At 46.2% G+C, this 17,900-nt stretch overlaps 1 protein-coding gene across 1 annotated transcript; it reads right to left on the bottom strand.

Moving 5' to 3' along the window:
* Nucleotides 1-1,232: 1,232 nt before the first annotated feature.
* Nucleotides 1,233-17,275, bottom strand: TNFAIP3 (TNF alpha induced protein 3). Its single transcript, XM_069599291.1, has 9 exons — nucleotides 16,919-17,275; nucleotides 13,240-13,549; nucleotides 9,609-9,799; nucleotides 8,825-8,972; nucleotides 8,499-8,669; nucleotides 7,478-7,658; nucleotides 5,443-6,347; nucleotides 4,191-4,372; nucleotides 1,233-3,435 (listed from the first exon to the last, which is right to left on the bottom strand). The coding sequence occupies exons 2-9, from the start codon at nucleotides 13,532-13,534 to the stop codon at nucleotides 3,151-3,153; spliced, it is 2,358 nt and encodes a 785-aa protein (XP_069455392.1). The 5' UTR covers nucleotides 13,535-13,549; nucleotides 16,919-17,275; the 3' UTR covers nucleotides 1,233-3,150.
* Between the last annotated feature and the right edge of the window lie 625 nt (nucleotides 17,276-17,900).

Genomic DNA, 17,900 nt, shown 5'->3' with positions numbered 1-17,900 from the left:
AAAGAAAAGAGGTCAATTTGAGGCTTTGTGATTCCTCTGGGTAAGCATTCATAGAGCTCAGACAGGCTGGGATACACACAGCATCGCTGTGAACAATTCTTGTCTGATTGAACCAGAATCTACTAAGAAGTCTCGAAAAATAAGTGAAACGACACCAGAAGAAAGCAAAACGCCAAATCCAGAATGTGAGCTGTGCTACAGAACAAATGACCTAATTGCCTTAACAAATAGCATGACATTTTGCAGAGGGAGTGTTAAAGAATAAAAGAGTCTTAAATGTTAGTAACCCAAAGCAATAGGACTCTGTATAGTGGACAATCTGTGAAATTATTATGGAATACATACTTAGGATTGGATGTTATTAAGAGTAATTTAGCCAGGGGTAGTAATGGTGGTTATAGGAAAAAGGACATAATTTTACAGATTAGAGATATATGCTTGATATATTGGTGAGTGTGAGAACACAGTATCTGAAACTTGCTTGAAATAGTTAAAAAAAAGAGAGAGAGAAGGTGACAAATGAAACAAATTTGGCAAGGTGTTGATTGTTGAAACTGGATGGACATATGAGGGTTCATAACACTCTCAACTACTTTGTACTCTCAACAACATACTTCTCATATGTTAAAATTTCCCACAGTAAGTTTAAAAATATTATAAACGTTTCTTTAAAGGCATGATTCTAAAATATGGCTGATGATCAAAATCTCCTGAGGAGCTTAAAAAAAAAAAAAAGATTCCAGGAGCTGCACAGTTCTTCAGCATTGATATTCTTGTATTGGATGGAAGACTGGGCCATTTATAATCTCCCAGGACACTGGGGTCACCAGTCCTCACGGCCATCACAGCCGTAGGTCACCTCTTCTGAGATCTGACCCAGGAGTCTTACACTCCTTCCTCCCCTCTGATTTCTTTCCCTTTCTGTCTCTCTCTGCTCCTCTTGTCTGCACTCTCTGCACTTCAGTAAGGCTGAAGGCAGGAGCCTTCATAGGAGCACAGGGACCTAGCATCTCATAGGAACAGGCACTGGCAGGTCCTGCCCACCTCCCCTCTGGGTCTCAGTGTCTTCCCTGTTAAACCAGAGGCCTTACCCTTAAGAGCAGGTTCTCTTACTACCCATGGGTGAGAGATGTACCCCCTGACCAGTGCACATTAAAACAACTGTTTGGGAAGCATGGTCTTAATATGGGGGGCCCTTTTCTTTCATCATTCGTAAATAGAAAACATCCAAATTTGCTCTTAAATAATTTACTTTTTAATTTTGACTTTTGTGAAAAGTTACATTTAAATTTAGGAAGACTTGAAGAAAGCCAATAGAGGAGAGTCAACGGTTTTCTATTAGAGACAATTAAATGTGCAAATTTCAAATGTTTTGTATAATAAGCATAAATAATTCCATTTATTCACATTAAGAATGAAAATATTGATACACATAAAATATTAAAATAGAAACTTTAAAAGAACTAAATGAAAACACTGACGTTTATTTGAAATCTTTAGAAAGACATAAAGGGATATGCCAAAGGAACAGGTGTATGGATTCTCAAGAGGAAAACACATCATGTCAGACCAGTAAAGGCTATGGAGCATTAGGTACAGATTGCCAAGATTTTCAGGTCATAAGTCCAGACCAACAACAAAAAATAGCAGCCTTTACTTCTGGGGACCATGTGCTTCCTTTTTTTTCCCTAGCACAAGTATGACAGTAACACAAAACACATAGAGAAGCTGCAGGCCAAGGACAGAGAGAGGTTTCCTCATACTCATGGTTACAAGGTTGTGCTGTTCCAATGCTAAGCTGGCTGCGAGGTCACTGCTCTGCACCCCAGGACACAGCATTAACACAGCAAACAAACCCTTCGTCAAAGGCAACATCTTTCCCCGTGACCTTCCCTGATCTCATCTCTGCTCCTTCCCGATCGTCTCTCTGAGGAGGTAGGATACACAGAACCATTTATACACTGTGGAGAATAGTTTCTCACTGAAGGGCTGGGAAGTGGCTCTGGCCAAAAGTCTCACGAGAAAGCGTGAGATTTCAATGGATTTACTGTGGAAGAGACTGTTTCTTTCCTAGGGAAGGCAAGCAGAGTACATGGAGAAGGCCACCTCCCCCACCATGATCAGGAACTTGCCTGCTTCTGATAGTCAGTCTTATGTTATCTCAAGAGGACCCTACAGCATTTTCTGAAGACCAGAAGAAACATCTTCACTTAAATAACCTTAAAGTTTGTAATAAAATAAATAAAGTGATTTACACAGGAATTTCCATTTCACAGAGCAGCTGGTGGAGTTCATGCAAGCTATGTCTAGGAGAGGTGCCTGCTTCAACAACAACCAGAAAATAGGTTATTATTATTAGTCAGTCCTCTTACTTAAAACTTCTAGGGCAGCATCTCAACATGACCAAAAAAAAAAAAAATTTCCCTCATACAGAATATAAGGGGCCGTGATATATGTACACAATGTATGCACACCTCAGTTTGAGTGAACTTTAGAAGTAAAGACAGCTGTAACCAAGAGTTACACATCTGCCCGCTAAGATGTTCTGAGTCTTGAAAGGTGCGTATTGCAAAGAGCAGCTGACTTGCTTTTCTTTATGAATGTGTTCAGCCTCAGCATCACAGTCTGTGGATGGTTCTGCTTCTGCCGTGTCCGTGGGAGAGGAGTGAGGCTGTAGGGAGAAACCGCGACCGACTAACGCCCTGAGTCTGTCCGTGCTCCCTGAGCTTCCTGAGTTTCCAGCAGAGGGCCTGCGGGCCCTGAGGCCTCAGCTCCCGGTCTCCGAGAGACGCTGAGGGAGGGCAGGGGACTGGCTCTGGGTTTTCCAGTCCAGCTGGATCCTGCGTCTTTTCCCTTTTCTCTAAAGATGGTGGGGCAGTCCTGGCTTGGAGGTTCCCAGCCGTCTGCTCGGAAGGGGAGGAGGAGCAGCAGCTCCGGCCTGACCCCGTGCAACCCGTGGCCTGTCACACGCTTTGCTCAGATTCCTGGCCGGTGACCGAGTGCTTCTTTCGTTCCCCGCTTACAGACAGCCCAGGCCCACCCTGCAGAGTAGGGCCCTCAGGAGTGGCACTGGGGCGCCGAGAGAGAATGGCACTCCACGGGCTAAGGCTCTAGGCCTCTCTGGGCCTGGGGTTGGCCCCCTGGGTTGGGTTAGCCGTACATCTGCTTGAACTGAAAGCACTCATTGCAGTAGCCATTGCACTTGGTGTTGCCAAAGTGGTCGCAGGCGGGGGCCCGGCAGCGCTGCGTTGGGGGCTCCTCGGGGGTGTGCTCTGGCCGACGGGCGCTGGTGCCTGCTCGCTGGCTGAGCTGCTGGCACTCTATGCAGAGCTCCTGGCTGCAGCAGGCCAGCACATTCCGGCAGGTGGCCCGTGCACACTTGGACCTGGAGGCGCTCTGTGAGGCTCGGGGCAAGTCTCTGCGCTGGCTTGACCTCTGGGTGGAGAGAGCAGAGAGAACTATCATCATGCGTTGCAGGGAGAACACGGTGCCCTGTTCAGCTGACAGTATGAGTCCTACAAAGGGCCCGGTAAGGTGAGGGGCATCCGCCTGGGCAAGGGAACAGGTGGCAGCCTATGGACTGGAGTCTCCAAGGACCGCTTTTCCCCATCCCATGAAATCAGACCTTGGCCTCACGGAGGCCCAGGGGAACCACCAACCCTAACACAGAGGCTAGCTTCTGTCTGCGTGAATAGTAATTGCATGAATAGTAACTGCGTGAATACTAAGCTATCCTCACTCAGACAGATTCTCTACCATCCAACAACCAACAGGGAAGGCATCTGTCAGTAAATGCTTGCTTTCTTTTGGCCAGTAAGTGGAGGCACCTGGGGCGATCTGCTTCCTCCTTGGATCTCATGACAGAGGATTTGTTATTAGTTAAGGAAGCCTGCTGGCCACTAGGAGGTCTGTACTTCTACAAATCCAAGAAGTCTCTGATCACCATCTGGCTTCTCAGAGGCTTTCATGGGTTTTATTCCACGACTAGTTTCATTTGCTTCTTCAAATGAATTCAAAAGCAAACTTAGGCCATGAAAATCAATAGGAACTGCTGCATGTCCAAGCCTGGGGGCCAGGCTGACTTTTCCCCTGGTTTTTCCCTGGAACTCAGCAGGGAGAAAAGCCCGCTTATCACCCTGGGAAGGAGGCCGGGCCTGCAGGAGACGGGGAAGTCCCTCGAGAGGTCTCACCAGCTGCTCTTCAGTCCTTTTTGCTTCATGGAATCTCTGATTCTGAGCTTCAATGAAACACTTCTGACAGTATCCTTCAAACACGGTGCTACCAAGGGCACCACATTCCCTGCCGAGGCAGGGGACTGCGTTCTGGAACCTGGAGGCTGTGGGACTGGCTTTCCCAGAGGCAGCGACTAAATCTGCAAGAGAGTGGAGGCTCATCAGGAAAACGTATGGGCCACCCAGCAGAAGGACAGTTTTCTGACACAGATTAGGCCAGTTGCACTCTAGGAGAGCAACTTTTCAGACACACAGCAAACTAAACAACAAAAATAACACTGGAATTAAAACATCTTTGACTCTACAAGTCTCTCCCTTTGGAACATGCTGAACGGGTAGGTCACAGCCACAGAACAAGCAGAGACATTAAGTGCCCATCCTTCTTTCAGATTTGATATTTCTAAAACCACAAAGGCATTCTTATGTAGTCAGTGGAGACCGCCCTCTTTCCAGCTGTCTGTGCGTGTTAGTCGCTCAGTCATGTCTGACGCTTTGTGACCTCATGGACTGTAGCCTGCCAGGCTCCTCTGTCCATGGGATTCCCTAGGCAAGAATACTGAAGTGGGTTGCCATTTCCTTCTCCAGGGTATCTTCCTGACCCAGGGATTGAACCTGGGTCTCCTGCATTGCAGGCAGACTCTTTACTCTCTGAGCGACCAGGGAAGCCCTAAAGTGTTAGTCGCTCAGTCATGTCAGGCTCTTTGTGACCCCATGGACTGTGGCCCACCAGGCTCCTCTGTTCGTGGAATTCTCCAGGCAAGAATACCGGAGTGGGTAGCTATCCCCTTCTCCAGGTGATCTTCCCAACCCAGGGATCAGACCCAGGTCTCCCACATTGAAGGAGGATTCTCTACCATTGGAGAAACCAGGGAAGCCCTCTTTTCAGTTACTGCTCTTCAGATTTTGAATTTTCTCTAGTTCGCTTGAGTTTCAAAAGAAGTCTTGTTTGAACTCTACCTTACAAACATTGCATTGCATGACCTTATAAAACAAATTCTCTGAACTCTGCACAGAGCTCTGTGGGTCTTGGAACATGCTATTTTGTGTTTTTACTTCCAAGCGTGCTGGAAGACTTACTGGGATTCTGCCCCCAGGCAAGCCACACTCCCCCCCATAGCCCAGAGGGGCTCCCTTCATGAAGTTAAGGGGCATACAGCCCTCTACTCGGGAGTTTTTCAGCAGAGGAGAGGAAACCCATCATCACACTCACGTTTATTTTCTCTGTACTCGATGAAACACAGCGTGCAAAAGCCTTTGTTCTCTGGGGTCCCAAAGTACATGCAGCCCGCTTTCCTGCACTTGCTGGTCCCCTTCCTGTCCCCTGGAGTCCTTGTGGCCGGGGAGTGGTGACCAGAGGGCGCCTCGGGCCCGGCTCTGCGGCAGGCGTGTGGGGACAGGCTCTGGGCCAGCTGTGAGGGGTCAGACTTGGAGCGCTGGTGGCAGGACAGGGAGCCACTGGAGCTGAGGTTCGGGGCAGCCTCGGCTGTAGTCCTTTTAAAGCAAGTACTGCAGATGCCATTAAATGTCCTGGTGACATCCTGGAGGCAGGCTCGGCACTTACTCGGGTCAGGAAGCCGTGTGGGGTCCGCAGGGTGGCCTGCTGGCAGCTGCCGGGCATTGTGGCATCGCTCACAGAAGCCGTTGTGCTGCACATTGAGGGTAAAGGGGCAGCCGGGGCTCCTGCACTTCATGGCCGTGGTCTCGCTGAAGAGGAAGAGGCTGGGTGCCGTCGGAGGGGCCGAGTGGGGGCCTCCGGCAGGCTCCGCAGGACTCCAGACTTCCCCCCGGGAGGTCCCAAGCACCAGGCCGGGGAGCAGCTCGGGGCCCGGCTTGGAGTTGGGCTTTGGGACTTTCGTTTGGTTCTTTTGCCGCCTTTCTGAGCACTCGTGGCACAAAGGCTGGGTGTTCACAGACATGAAGAATGGGCAGTTGGGTGTCTCACATTTGATTTCCATGAGAGAAAGCTGGGGGATGGAAGGGTCCAGAGGATTCTGGGGGTGTGTGTCTCTCTGTCCCTGCTCATTGTTTTCCTGCCACTTCTTGTACTCGTGCTGGACAAGTTCAAAGTAATCATCTACCAGGTTTATTTCTTTGGGTAAGTTAGCTTCGTCCAACCTAAAGAACAAAAGGAAAAATATGAGACTTCACAAACACACACACACAAACACACATACACACACAATTTTATATCATTGGCTCATAGAGCAAACTGAAAATATGGATTGTGGCAATAACTTTCTACCCACCCACTGAAATGCAGTCTGTGATAGTTTGCACTTCTAATGTAACACAGTCCAGTAATGCTGAGAAGACATCACTATTCTGAGAATCAGTCTCATTTAATTAATTGTGGTCCACCCCAAATTACAGATAATGCTAAAGAAAGGGGTTACTTGGGGACTGCTTCTCTACTTACTCTATTCCTCTTTGAAATAGTTACTTTTACTATCTAAATTCTCAGAGATCAAATTTCTACTGAAACATTATTCAGGGTATTCATTTGGGACAAGTCTACTTTCCAACACAAACTATACGGGAAGGTTGCATTCCGTATTTTGCTGCTATTAATTTTAAATGTGCGTCTGGTGCCTATCAGCGTTAACTGCCATGAGCAGTAACTAAGAGGCAGACGCACCAACAGGCACTCCGTGCTGACTTCTGACTCACTGAAATTTGTTCATCTCCACGCTGAGAAATTGTTTAGCTTAGGCCTTCTCGGTGTTGTGCACTTCAAGTTCTAGGAAACAGGCATCTCTTTATCATCAAGCCAGTGTTTACAATCTTGATACCTATAAACCCGCACTCTGGGTCTCTCCTCCCTGATCCACGTGGCCAACTCATGTGGCTGCTACAGAAACACATTCTACAGCCCAGCCTGCATGTGATGTGTCTGCCTTACCCAGAAGCCAGGAGAACGAGGCTTTTGTTTCTAAGAATTTTCACTTGTTAGTCTAGCACTAGGGCAATTAAAAGAAAAAAAAGTATCCTTGATGTGAACGCACTTTTTGAAGCCACCATGCTGGCTTCCAAGCATCCAGATACACAGGACAAGCCTCTGGAAAAATTCCTTGTTTTCATTTGAAAACCAAAGTCAGTGCCACTTAAGCTGATTGTCTCTGACACACACAAGCCCCTAAATTTGTTTCACGTTGGAGGAAACTGGCTTCAAATAACTTTACTATTGGTCTCTGAGGCAGAAGCAGCTTAAAGATGACACAGGATAGAGCCAAAAACAAACTGCTTACTTTGCAGCATTTATTAAATGGGTGGTGCCATGGTCCCAGCCCTGAACGGGGATTTCTACCACCATCAAGTACTCTTTCAGGAGATTTTCCTTCATCTCGTTTTCAGGAACTGTCAAAAAGTGAACTTTTAAGTCTTCAAATCGTCCTCGCTCTCTGTTAACAAGTGGAACAGCTCGGATTTCTGAGGGAAAAAGAAATAGCACGTAAGCAAAATGATTCTACTAAACAAGATTTTGTGTGAGGTCATATATATATAAAACGACTGCATTTTGAAAATGCAGAAAGGATACAATTACAGAATGGAAAAGTATTATCTAGCCACAAAATCAAATGGGGAAACAAACTGTGCTAAACTCTAATATAAAATATACTGTTTCCAGGAAGTTCACAGAATATAAAGCAGCCTCCAAGCAGCGGGTCTTACTGGTTAAATTACTGCACTTCAGATTCAGACTGACCTGAGTTCAGATTCTGACTCTGCCACTATCCAGCTCTGTGACATTAGGGAAGTTACTTAACTTCTCTGAGCTTCAGGTGCCTCATCTGTACAGTAAGGCTATCAGTGCTTATAGCATCCACATGGATGCTGTGAAGATGAAATGAAATAAAATATTGTACCTAAAGCATTTATAAAGTACCCTATTAGTTCCACATTAAGCTAGTACAGTAATAGCTAGCCTGCCAGACATTTACTTGCCCCAGGCCAGGCACTGTATTACGGGTTAATTAAGAAATGGTGGCAGTAATAGACATTATCTCCTATTTGCCACTAACATGCTCAAAGTCGGTCCCAAATGACACACAAAACAAGAGGGGATGGGGGGGGGGCATTATGATTAGTGTGAGTGCATTATTGTTGCTAATCAAACAAATGACAGAATACTATATTTAAATAAAACTAATATACTTAAATGAGGCTTTCAAAAAGGAGCCAAAGAGCAAACCCTGACGTTCAGTAAGAACAGGGTGTAGCAGGATTCAGAAGCAGTTACAAATGTGAATAGATGCTTGGTTTTCTCACCAGGTCCACTGTCCCTCATGGTCACCAGGGGTACAAAGTGTTGGCTGTCATAGCCGAGCACAATGGGGTATCTGTAGCATTCCTGGGCAGGCCAGTGCAGAGGCAGGTAAATCCCACCCACCTTCAGAGGAGCAAAATTGGAACCTGATTCCAAACTTCTCAGCATTTTGTCTGTTTAAGGAAAGAGAAAGAAAAGATAAGGCCCTCTGAGACTTTCATGGGAGTCCATTTAGCTATGGATGCTTGGAACTTGGGTCACGCTAAGAGGTAAGGGATTAAAGCTGAAAGGCACCTAAATACAGGGACGCCATCAGCAGGCATCTCACCTGAAATGACAATGATTGGCCTTCTGAGGATGTTGCAAAGGACAAATATGTGTATTTCTTCCAGTGAATGATACTGCAGTCCACCTCGGGCTGCAGGTGTGTCTGCGGATGCCATCTTGACGAGGTTGTCCCATTCATCGGTCCAATTCTAAGGGGAGAGGAAAGAAACTATTGAATGCATTCTGCATTAAAAAACAACTTTGGCTCCACTCTATAATTATTCACTGGTATCACTGAGCTTACTTTTACCCTTTCTTAAGATCATCACTCAAATTATCACCCATTTTCCCCCCAATTCTGGTTTTCTTCCTTTACTTTTTCCCATTACAAGGCAAACTCAGAAGCAGAGGAGCAGGGGGACAGCACCTGCTTTCAGAAAAATCCCTGCTGAAACACCATGCCGAGCTCCTTGTGCACAGAGTCCCAGCCTTGTGGCCGAAGATGGGGAGGCGCCCTCTGAATCTGACTGATGGGCTCAGTAAAGCAAGCAAGGGTCATCAAACTCCCCAAACAGCCAAAATTGCCACAGGGAAACCCGTGATCAGAAAGATCATTCTAGAATGACTCTCCAGCTGGGAAGATGCTGCCTGGGAGCCTCCCAGCAGTGACAAGGGCCTTGGGTTCATCCCATGGGAGGTTTCTGGTGTTTTCCATTGACTCTGCTTAGCCAAGTTCACGAGACCCAGCAAACCATATGCTCCCTGACAGCAGGGACTGGCTGGAGATGCAGTTTTCCCACCATGGAGCTCTGTCAATAAATGTTTCAGGAGGAACCCCAACATACCCGGGTGTCATAGCAAAGCCCAGTTTCCACGAATTCCTGAGACTTAAGAGACTCCAGCTGCCAGCGGAATTTAAAGTTGCGCGTGTCCGTCTCCTTGAGGGTGCTGAAGAGCACCTTCCTCAGGACCAAGTCTGTGTCCTGAACACCCCACATGTACTGAGAAGCCGCGTGCATGAGGCAGTTTCCGTCACCTGAGGACAGAAGGGAAGCAAATTCTAGCAATCCGAATCTAAGGCCTAGCAGAGGTTTCCAGAATAAACCAGCCTCTCTGCTACCGTAAGTGGGGACCCAGTAGTGCTTGTGAGAAACGCCAATGGTTTAGTTTCTTTCTTTTTTTAAATTTAAATTTACTTATTTTAATTGGAGGCTAATTACTTTACAATATTGAATTGGTTTTGCCATACATCAACATGAATCCGACATGGGTGTACATGTGTTCCCAATCCTGAATCCTCTTCCCACCTCCCTGGTGGGAAGGACCAGCTGGTAACATTTCACTAGGTGATGACAGCTTTAAGGGAAAAATAAAAAATCTTTCTTGTAACTCTTCTGTTTAATGAATGCTTCTAACAAAGCCCAAGGAACCAAGGACTGAGAGTCTGGAGACCTTGACTCCAGTCTGGTTCTGCCCTCAGTGGGGAATTTTTTAACCTCTGAGTATTTTTCCTCTTTGTGAGATGAGGGTATTGGATTATGATCTCTGAAGTCCCTTCCTTTCTAACAAGCCTTGATCTTCTGGCTCAGATGCTGGTCCTATTGCTCTCTGACCCTGAGAGAGAACACCCAGAGCAACATGCTCAAACCAGGAAGCTGGTCTGGCTCCGCTTACTAGACAGGGACCGTCTGGCCATGACTCAGGGGTAAATGACTTGACCAGCCCACCACAGCAAGCAGGGCCTGGGAGTTTCCTCTCCTGATTTATAAAATGGGATTGAGACGGAATTACCTACTAGCCTGCTCACTCACCCCCACCTCCCATAAATGCCTTGTGTGAACCCGCCTGTTAGCAATTAGAGTCCCTTTTCAGAGCTAAAGAGTGTCTAGATGTCTACATTTGAAAATTGATTCAGTGTTTACGGCTGGCACTTTAAGAACTCTGAGCCTTTTGAGAAAAAGATAGGTCTAATTTTAATCTGTCACTTTGTTACTTTTATAGGTTAAAAATCCACAACTCATGAAATGGCATTTTTTTTTGGCCTCCAAAGAATAAATGTTTCAGAGAAATGTTTAATATTAAAAAAGTTAACTCCTTAGGCTCTTCTGGGAAGTGCATAATTGTTTTTATAAAGAAACGTTCAATTATTTCCTTACATTGCTATATGGGGCAATGAAGCTATTTGAAATTTTATCATGTCCTAATTATAGTCAACTGTAAACAACAACAACAACAACACCCTCAAACATATCCATAGCCAATATCCTTTCAGTTTACATAGTCAGAAAAACTAGCTAAATAAACATTCAAACAAATGAACCAAAAAGATCGCTCAAGCCTTGTGTCTTGGCAGAAGTGTGGCAACAATTGCAAGCTGTTGAAATTTCCCCTTTGCAAAATCTAGAGCAAAGATAAGGCTTTTTTTCTTCTTCTTGTGCTTACTTTCAGTTCTTTATTGAGATGCACCAGCATAAAATTCCCTAAGTAACATCTGGAATTCCCCAGTGCTAAATTATTTGACTAGCAATTGAGCAACAGCTATTGTACTTTTTGTTCTGGTGTGCAGACATTTAAAATGCGAAGTGCACCCTGGACTTTCCAAGTGGGTGTGGTCAGGGTGAGCTGGAATAGGGCTACTCATTATACAAGTGAAATCGCTGCAGCCAATAGACGCTGGAATTTTTCAAATGAAGTTTCAATTTTATGCCACCTACTCCCTTCCTCATTCACCGCAGTCTCATATCCTCAAATGCAAACTTGTGAATCACCCCCTCCCCAAATAGACCATTGACTTTGAAGAGCCTTCCTATAGGGGGAAGACTTGAAAAAAAAAATGGTGCTAATAAAAATCAGAAAGGAAAAGCCGTTTGTTTTCCTCTTCCCCTAAATATCTTCTCTTTCTTTTCCAGATTTTTAAGGAATTTTCTTGTAAGTGGTGAAATAAAAGGACTCTGAGCCTAAAAACTCCCATCTCTCAGAAAATGATATCAAAATGCACTTGCTTTGTAGTTTTATTTGTAGCGTGAATCCTTGACTTAAATGCATATCTTTGCAAGACAAGTATTTACTTTTTATATTCTATTTTTTTCCTTAAGGAACTAGAGCAAGTTGAACCTAAAATCCCAGTTCAGTTCACATAAAATGGTTTTTTTCTTATTACCACATTTCTAATTTGGCAGAATCTCTTCTTTTCAACTCTCCCAAGTTGACTCCACCTCTTTTTGTAACAAAATGGGAGAGTTAAAACCACAAACTGTCAGGAATATAAACCCCTTGATGATGACTTAACATAATTACCTACTTCTAAGCATCTCTTGATTTAATGCCAAAACCAGTGTAAACACTAGGAAGCCTCCGTTTTCTTTCTATGTTTCTAAGAATCTATGCTTCAAAAATAAAAGCACGATGTTTAGGTGATGCACTTAACCCCCAAAACCCAAGAAAAAGTCATGTCCCTCAATCGTGCCAAGTTACCCAAGTCAAAAACAGCCAAAGTGAATGTACCAGTTCATTTAACATACTTATCATCTGGTCTCACTGTCAATGAAGATGTATTATTTTGCCCTTAGATGTATATCAATCAAAATAATTGGGATGGTTTAGGATTGTCACTGATCTAAGGACAGGAGTTTCCTGCTTTTACCTAGACAATAAGCAGTCTACTGCTTCTTGCAATAATTAACTACATTTATAAAGTAGAATTTTGTTTCTACATTTAACACTAGGCTTGAATGTTTCTGTGATGTGCATACTCTTGCTCAAAGGAAATAATTAAAAAAAAAAAACAGTGAAGTTTAGAACAGGAAACAGCAATGAGTTGTAAACAGCCATTGGGCAGACAGTCACAGATAGCAAGAAATTCGGTACAGTACTAGGAATCCCTAAAAAGAATGAAATAAAGGACTAAAACCTGCACTAAGAACTCAGGTTTATCTGTCCAGTTAGTATCTTGGGACTGCAGGCAACAGAACCTAGGTAAGGGAGGAGCTGACAACAGCCAGTGGTTAACCCATAAAATGCCATCGATTCAAGAAGTGTAAGGCCATCATCACGAGCATTTTCTAATGACAGTGGAAAACACTATTGATTTTCACACCATGCTTTTCTTCTGAACTTTTTAAAGCCTTTTGATATTTCCATTACTCGTGAGGGAAGGGTATTTCACAGATGATTAAACAGTCACAAGAATTAGATATAGAAGTCATACCTACATACCCTACACATACACCTAACACACAGTGTCCAGAAATGCATTCTCCAAGGTTCAGTGTGCTCTGCTCTCTAACATGCACTAGAAATCACCCTTAATTGAAATACTCACAAAGCAAGCTTGCTTTCGTCACATGCCCCTCAGAGTGTCTCTATACTACGGTACCTATAGCCTTAAGAGATTTGATTTGGGCCCGGTGCCTTTTAATAAATAGGGATGCAGCATGGTAGGAGCCACCTCAACGCCTAGACAAAAGCACATCTTACCATTTGTTTTCAGGGCCACAAGCCTCCTGACTTCTCGACACCAGTTGAGCTTCTTCTGGCTTTCCAGGGAAGCCTGGATGTTTCTGTCAATGAGAGCATTGTGGATGATCTCCCGAAACTGTGGACAAAACTGGCAAGTTCTGAACATTTCCAGAGTGTATCGGTGCATGGATTTAAAATGGTGAATGATTCCATTGGTAGGTTTAAAAATATCTGCTGGTGTTCTCTCTCGTATCTTCACAGCTTTCCGCATATTGCTCAAATACAAGGCCAGAGGAAGGAGTTGCTCAGCCATGGTGCTCTCCAATACCTGAAGAGGAGGGAAAGAAAACCCCACGCTGTTAGTCTGACTTTGATATGACTCCTATATACCTGCCTGCAGGAAACCCCACCGTCTGATCTTGTCATTACCCTGAGCAGCAGGCAAAAGATCTTAGTCACCTCTACTCCCAGGATACTAGCTGGCCCCAAAGATGAACTCACACTGGACAGTTTTAAGTTACATCATTTTTAAAGATTAGTCTAAACAAGAGAAGGAGTGGGCAATGAGGAGGAGGGGAATAACCCGTGTTTTCAGTAACGTTTGTCAGGGAGCCAAGCTTGTCTGTCAGCAACAGGTATGGTGCCTTCTAACCGACTGAAACTCCCATCTCATCCTGATGCTGTTCTGGGGGCAAACACTGGATTTGAGGTGCCCTGAATGCTGGTTATAGGCACAATGTAGCCCTGACAAGTCAGCTCCTCTTCTAAGAGCACCACCAAGCAACCCTTCTTTTTAGTCCATGTCTTGATTTACCTCTTTCAAGCACTCCCTCCCTATACTGGAAAGACAACAAATATTTTGTGAGAAATCCTGCAATTTTATGCTGCTATGTAGGCTGTCGATTGGAGTTTTCTCTATAGTCCCCAAAAGGAACATTTATAAAGCATTTACTTATAAAATGCTATTTACATATTTACATAGAGAGTTAAACTGAATGTTTTATAACCAACAAAAAAGTCTACTCCCAGCAAGATGCTTTCCAATTTTAAGAGCAAACAGTTAGCAGTCTCTCAGAACCTCTTCACTGAACTTTACAACATCAGAAGAAGAATTAGAATAATAACAATACTAGAATAATAAATCCTATACTTCCAAGGGCAGATAGTAAAAGCATAGAATAATTCTATGCAATGATGGAATTAACTGTACTACTTAAACTCAACAGCCAACCCAATTTTATCATCATCTTCCAGCTACCAATACTCAGATTGATTTCTCACCCTGTCTTCATCCTGAAATCTTCAAGCACAATCAACCAGTGGAAAGAAATAAAAGTTTGGAAGCAGACAAGGAAAGAAGTTGCAGCCAGAGGGAGCCACTCGGAACAAATGAAAGAGGAGGGGGATAACCCCAGCATCTCCAATCCATGACAATAGCATAGGAAGATGTGAATAGATTTAACGTGGGACTTCACAGCTCATCTCTTTGTGGAGAGCCAGCTGACATTCACTGACCCTGAGCAGAGTGCCCTGCCATCCATCCAAATTTCCAAGATGAGGACAAAGACAGTTTCAGAGCACGAACTGAGCCTCTAGGAAGTTTCACTGTGATCGTTAATCCCAGTCCTTTAGCATACTGTTTTCCAGGGCAAGACTCTAGATGACAAAGAAGTTAAACCAAGTTAAGAGGGAGAAGAAACCTCCCTCTTACAAGAAAGCCTGTCTGGGGTAGGTCTCAGCTTTCTTAAAGACATTGATAAAATGGTCTAAATTCTCATGGCCCACTCCAGGGAGACAGGTGGACTAGATGACTCCAAGGTTCCTTCTGAGGAGTCTTCTGGTGGTAGATTTAGATCAGGTTTCCTAATCTGCTAGCTAGATGATGCCTGGAAGAAGTCATTCTCTGGGTCAAATGGTAATCTCTCCTTTTTGACGTCAGACATTCCTTGCAGGTGGAATTGGGCAAAAGCATGGCAAGGCCACAGACACAACTAAGGGATAAAAACATCACACACGCTCCCCCTTGGTGGCATGGCAAAAGCCTCTTTCATGATGTCATTCATTTGTCCATCCATCACTCAGCAAGCATGGCCTGACCACATACTTCTACTGCCTGACCATCAGCTTGGTGCTGAGGCAAAAGATCAAAGATAACATTATTCCCCAGCATGAAGTCACATGACTATCATAGTCTCCAGCTACAGCACCTGCAGTACTGGTCCTGCTCAGGTAGCTCCCACACCATCCAAGGGCAGGGCTTTGCCTAAAAGTCCTGTCTTCCAAACCCACCTCCTTGTTAATCTCACAACACCACACCTGTGGCTGCAGTGCCTGCTGCTCTCACACGGAGACAGGCAAGAAGATCCGAAACAAACTAGGTGTAGCCTCTTTTTGCTTTTCTGACTCTTCCGTTATTCTCTTCTGCACCTAAGATCTTTCAAACAGTGAGTGCTAGAACCACAGGCAAGACATGCAAATGTCAATATCTGACAGCCCAGTGTCACCTCATTCATTGGTGTAGCCTTGAATGGCCTGCAGCATTGCCTCCTTAAAAGAAATCAATGCCCATTGCCTAAGTGTCCAGGACTTAGACTTCTCCACACTTGAGATTAAAGAATAATCTGACTTGTGATAAAGAATTTCTGAGCTATGAATGTAATGTCCTTATTTGCAAAGACAATATCACCTATAACATTTCTTTCATGTTTCTGATACCTCATTGGCCTACCAACAGAAATTAAATTTTCAGAAAGTACTACTTCAAAAAGTCAAAAATTGTACAAAGAATTGAAAACAAAAAATAAAGCAGCACCTTAGGACACAAGAATGAAGCAGTAACTGGCTGCTTAATAATCTGGGACATTGGGGCTCTGGTCCAGAGGACTCAAACACTGGTTCTCCCAAAAGGCTGCCCTGAGAGAGTTGACCAGCGTGGCTTTCCGAGGAAAGATCAGAGGCAGGGAGAACTGAAAAGAAAGCGGTCTCAACAAGAGTTGCGCTCCTTCCTTACTTAATACCGCGGCTTTCCTGAAAGGCCAGGTGGCAGGATGTGGGACGACCCCGGCTGACAAAGACAGTCTGACTTGGGGGTAGGGGCTTGCAGATGCTCTAAACTGGAGTCACCCCCCAAGGCAGGCGGACGACCTCCTGCTCCATGCATACTTCTCTGACACTGCTGCCCTCTGAGTGTCTGCAAGCCCTCCCGGAAAGGAGAGCTGACCGGGCCCCCCGCCCCCTAGGTTTTGCTGCCGCTGCGACATCCCACCCCTCTGGACCGGTGCTGCACAGTCTGGAAAGAGGCCAGGCGGTTCTGCAAGGTCTACGTGGCCGTAAGCATGCAGAGCTCGACTCCAAAAGGGACAAGCCGAAGAGCAAAGCACCGATGACCACCCGGACCAAGCGGCTCCGGGGGGCGACTCTCCCCCAAGCAACTGCCGTTCAAGTTCTCTGCATGAGCTGCAAGGAACAGTTGGCTGGATCCTAGAATACAGGCTGTCACCCGAACATCTGGCGGCCACCTGCACTCTCAGCAGCTCAGAACCTACAGGGGTCACAAACGGCCAACAAACTTCCCTCTGGGACAGCGGCAAAACCAGGCCAAGGCGACGGGGCCAGCCCGCGGGTCGCTGCCAAATTCGCACCCGCAGCCCTTGTCCCGGGAGAGCCCGTGGCAGAAGGCACAGGGACGCGGGGTTACCTCTTCGGGCCGCGCGATCCTCTTCAGAAATCCCAAGTCCAGGTCAGGACAAGCATGCACCGCAGACTGGGGTCGCAATTCGGGTCGGGGCCGGGTGGAGGCGGCTCCCCATGGACGCCTGGTTCGGTCTAGTTCTCCGGCGGGCCGGCCGGGGGCTGTAGATCTCCTTTGCTGCTGCCACCTCAGTCTTCCCGGCGGCTGCTCTCGCCGCTCCGCCCCCAAGGCCTCCTAGCTTGTCGCACTTGGCCGCCGCGAAGGCTGCCGACTGCCAGTTCTCTTTTTTCCCTTTCTGTTTTACCGCCCGCGGACAGCGGGGATTTCCACCCAGGGACTTTCCAGTCACGTGACACGAGCCCCAGACTCCCGCAGCCCTGATATCGCCGCTAGGGGGCGCAGGAGGCGCAGCAGGAGCGGGAAGCCAGATGCACTCCGCCCCGCCCCGACCCCGCCCCGCCGCCCCGCCCCGCCGCGCTGCCAGAGAAACTCCTGCGCCCCGCCCCGGGGTGTCCCCGCGTGAGTCAACTGGGCATTTCGGAAGCTGGACTGAACGTCACATCCATGTGGAAATCGCAGTGATGGGAACTGGAAATGAAATAGGTTCTTTTTCTCAGCCGTTTTTCTGCAGAAAATCATCAACTGTGGAGAACAAGAAGGGAAATCATAAAGAAAGAAAACCCTAAAAACCACCCTAGCGCCCGGGGACCACAGACCTCTGCTGGGTTTGCACTGCTTGGGCTGCACACGTGATGAGCCCGTAGGGGAGCATCCAACTCTGGGCCCCTGGGGGGATTTCGAGAAAAAGATGCAGTCACAGCTCTTGGTCCTCACCCGCTGCATTCCTGCCATCCCCGGACCCCAGGCTGGTGGGAGGCTACCTGGAGGTGACGTCAGACCTTGAGGCCCTGAAATTCACAGGGGCAAAACCAGACTTAGATAAAATTAGGAATCAAAACCGCTACCAACTCCCTCCGTCACTTGATTG

The sequence above is a fragment of the Ovis canadensis genome, chromosome 8 (genome assembly GCF_042477335.2).
Source record: "Ovis canadensis isolate MfBH-ARS-UI-01 breed Bighorn chromosome 8, ARS-UI_OviCan_v2, whole genome shotgun sequence".
Classification (NCBI taxonomy): Eukaryota; Metazoa; Chordata; class Mammalia; order Artiodactyla; family Bovidae; genus Ovis; species Ovis canadensis.
This window is presented reverse-complemented; position numbering and strand designations above follow the sequence as displayed.